Raw genomic sequence first — 2,821 nt, 5'->3', positions numbered from 1 at the left:
CGACGCCAGCCCTTCGGCCGCCTCAGCTGCGGCGCGCGCCCCACTCGGACCCTAAAGAATGTACGTACCGCCCCTGCGGGCAGCTGGACCAGGTGGCCGGCGGCGAGACGGAACAGGTAGACTAAACTGAGGGTGAAGGCGCAGGCGATCAGCAGCATGGACAGGAGGTTGCCGCCTGTCACCTTCTCCATCGCCTGGCCCAGCACCGACCCACCCGCCTGCAGCAAGCCCAGCAACATCATCCCGGCCGCCGCCGCCATTTCACTTTGCCGAAGACACTGAAGGCCGAGGTCGCCACCGCTCCTCCTAGTCGACGGAGCGAGAGAAGCTGGCAGATGGTCGTCCACAGGCGGCCCCGGCCCCCAGGTTTCCTACTAAACCCAGCCCCACCCCTCGGGTCCCACGCGCGCCACCTTGTGCGTCACAGAATGGGGCGGGATGTTCCGCTGGCCACGCCCCTTAAATAACACTCTGCGAAGCCGTGGTCTTCTTGCGCGGGATAGGGGACCTGAGGAAGCGGGCTGCGCCTGTGGCACAGTGGTACGGGAACGGAAGAGAACCTAGCTGAAGAGGCGAACCTAGCTGAAGAGGCGATCAATCCCTGAGAATCGCGGGCGACCCACTTTTGTATGCCCGGGTGCGGGGTACCACGGCACGGCGTTGAAGGCACTGAGCGGAGGGATCTCAGGGCGAGTTCGACCGGCTACGGCGCGCTCTGTGATTGCACCGCGAGCGCCTGAGGTGATCTCGGCCTACATCGCGTCAGCGGGGCCTGGGGCGTGAGCACCGCCCCCTGTCCGGGCGCCGGGAACTGTGACACCTCTAACGGTGACACCTCACCCTGCTCCGGGGCCACGTCCTGGGGACTCCGACAGCTCCAAATAAGCCCTCAGGGACTGGGGTTGTGAAAAGCGAGATCGTGAAGACGCTGGCCTTATACCGAAGGGTGGGACGGTGAGGTCAGCCCCGTCCCACTCCTACTAAAATCAACCTGACAGGTATTAATATGCCACCATAAAGTTAACAAAAGTTGGTGATTAAGTATGCTGAGTTTTACGGAAACAGATTTTCTAAAATAAATGTAGATGTTGTAGGACCTCGCGAGCCATTTGAGGCAGCATTCCCCAAGGACGGCACTTTGAAGGTTTAGCGGCCAGAAAGATTCTGAAGCTGAGTTCTGTCCTGCCGTCACAACCTTCGCTCCTATGGCTTCACAGAAGCGTCTCCCATGACTACCAGATTTAACTCCTTCCAGATCACCCATGGGAGCACCTGAGCAGGTTTATTTAATCAATGTTAAGAACTAGGTTTTGTGCTCAGCTACGGTATAGAGCAGCGAATGAGACAAAACTGCAAGGCCCTGGGGGAATGATTAGGAATCGCCAGTGAAAGGGAAATTAATGAAGTGTGTAAGTATATTAATCAAGAAGTATATCCTTTCCCTTGAGGTAGAATGTAATATATCACCCCCCGCCCCCCGGAAGCCTGGGTTAAGAGAGAACATTAACTGCTTATTTCTCCTCTATGCACGGAGAGTCTTATCTGTGTTCCATCGTTTCACATTCCTTGAGGCACAGCGAGTTCTTGCTTCCCTCCCTAGCGCTGCTGTAAAGTCACAAAACTGGTAAGTGTTACAAAAGCAGGTATTCCCAAGGATGTAAGGTGTAACAAATGTAAAACAGTAACTGCCTTTGTTCTTGCTTCTGCAAGTACGCTTCCTGCAGCACGTAACTCCCGCCACAAACTGCTTAAAAGGTGATTGATCCCTTTATTCGGGGTTCAGACTTTCTGGACCCTAGTCCGACTGAGCCGGTGATCACCTTAATAATAAAGGCTCTCCTGAACTCTGCTCGGTCTCTCCCGTCTATGATTTATCCCGCAACACTAGTTGCCTGCGGAACACCTCTACCTAGAGAGCTAACACTCATCTCCGGTCAGTAAATGCAAAACTAAACCCGTTGTCTCCTCCTACCAACCTGTCCCTCCTATAATGCCTGTGATTAAAAGGCATCACTGTGGCTGGGCGCGGTGGCTCACGCCTGTAATCCCAGCACTTTGGGAGGCGGGCGGATCACGAGGTCAGGAGATCGAGACCACGGTGAAATCCCGTCTCTACTAAAAATACAAAAAAATCAGCCTGGCGCGGTGGCGGGCGCCTGTAGTCCCAGCTACTCAGGAGGCTGAGGCAGGAGAATTGCTTGAACTTGGGAGGCGGAGGTTGCAGTGAGCTGAGATTGCACCACTGCACTCCAGCCTGAGCGACAGAGCAAGACTGTCTCAAAAAAAAGAAAAGAAAATATAGCTATATTCGTGAAATGACATTATTTATGTAAACATAGATTATTTTCAATAAATTTATATTTTTATTGATTTTAGTTTGTAATACTGTATTGATAGACATAATCCATTTTAAAAAATGGCTCTCTAGGGTTCTTAATAATTTATTATTTTAAGTCCTAATGTAACCACCCAAGGGGTTCACCTTGCCCGCTGCCTAGAGAGAGCCGATTCATCAAGGCAGGGAAATTGCAATAGAGAAAGTAATTCACGCAGAGCCAGCTGTGTGGGAGACTGGAGTTTTATTATTACTCAAATCAGTCTCCCTGAGCATTCAGAGAGCAGAGTTTTTAAGTATAACTTGCTGGGCAGGGATAGGGGGTAGCCAGTGACACACGTGTGGTGATTGGTCAGGGATGAAATCATAGGGAGTTGAAGCTGTCTTCTTGCCCTCAGTTCCTGAGAGGAGGCCACAAGATCAGATAAGCCAGTTTATTAGTCTGGGTGGTGCCAGGTGATCCATCAAGTGCAGAGTCTGCAAAAT

At 52.1% G+C, this 2,821-nt stretch overlaps 1 protein-coding gene across 2 annotated transcripts in view; it reads right to left on the bottom strand.

The window, feature by feature from the left end:
- Positions 1-429, bottom strand: part of LOC105546502 (lanosterol 14-alpha demethylase) — a 30,126-nt gene extending 29,697 nt beyond the window's left edge. For both annotated transcript variants that reach the window (XM_011989717.1, XM_011989726.1), the window contains exon 1: positions 69-429. In XM_011989717.1, coding sequence (XP_011845107.1) covers positions 69-260 — 192 coding nt within the window. In that variant the 5' untranslated portion in view covers positions 261-429. The remainder of the gene's footprint in view (positions 1-68) is intronic.
- Between the last annotated feature and the right edge of the window lie 2,392 nt (positions 430-2,821).

This window comes from Mandrillus leucophaeus, unplaced genomic scaffold, assembly GCF_000951045.1.
Source record: "Mandrillus leucophaeus isolate KB7577 unplaced genomic scaffold, Mleu.le_1.0 Scaffold1098, whole genome shotgun sequence".
Taxonomy (NCBI): Eukaryota; Metazoa; Chordata; class Mammalia; order Primates; family Cercopithecidae; genus Mandrillus; species Mandrillus leucophaeus.
The sequence above is the reverse complement of the archived record's forward strand: the minus strand, read 5'-3'. Positions and strand labels throughout refer to the sequence as shown.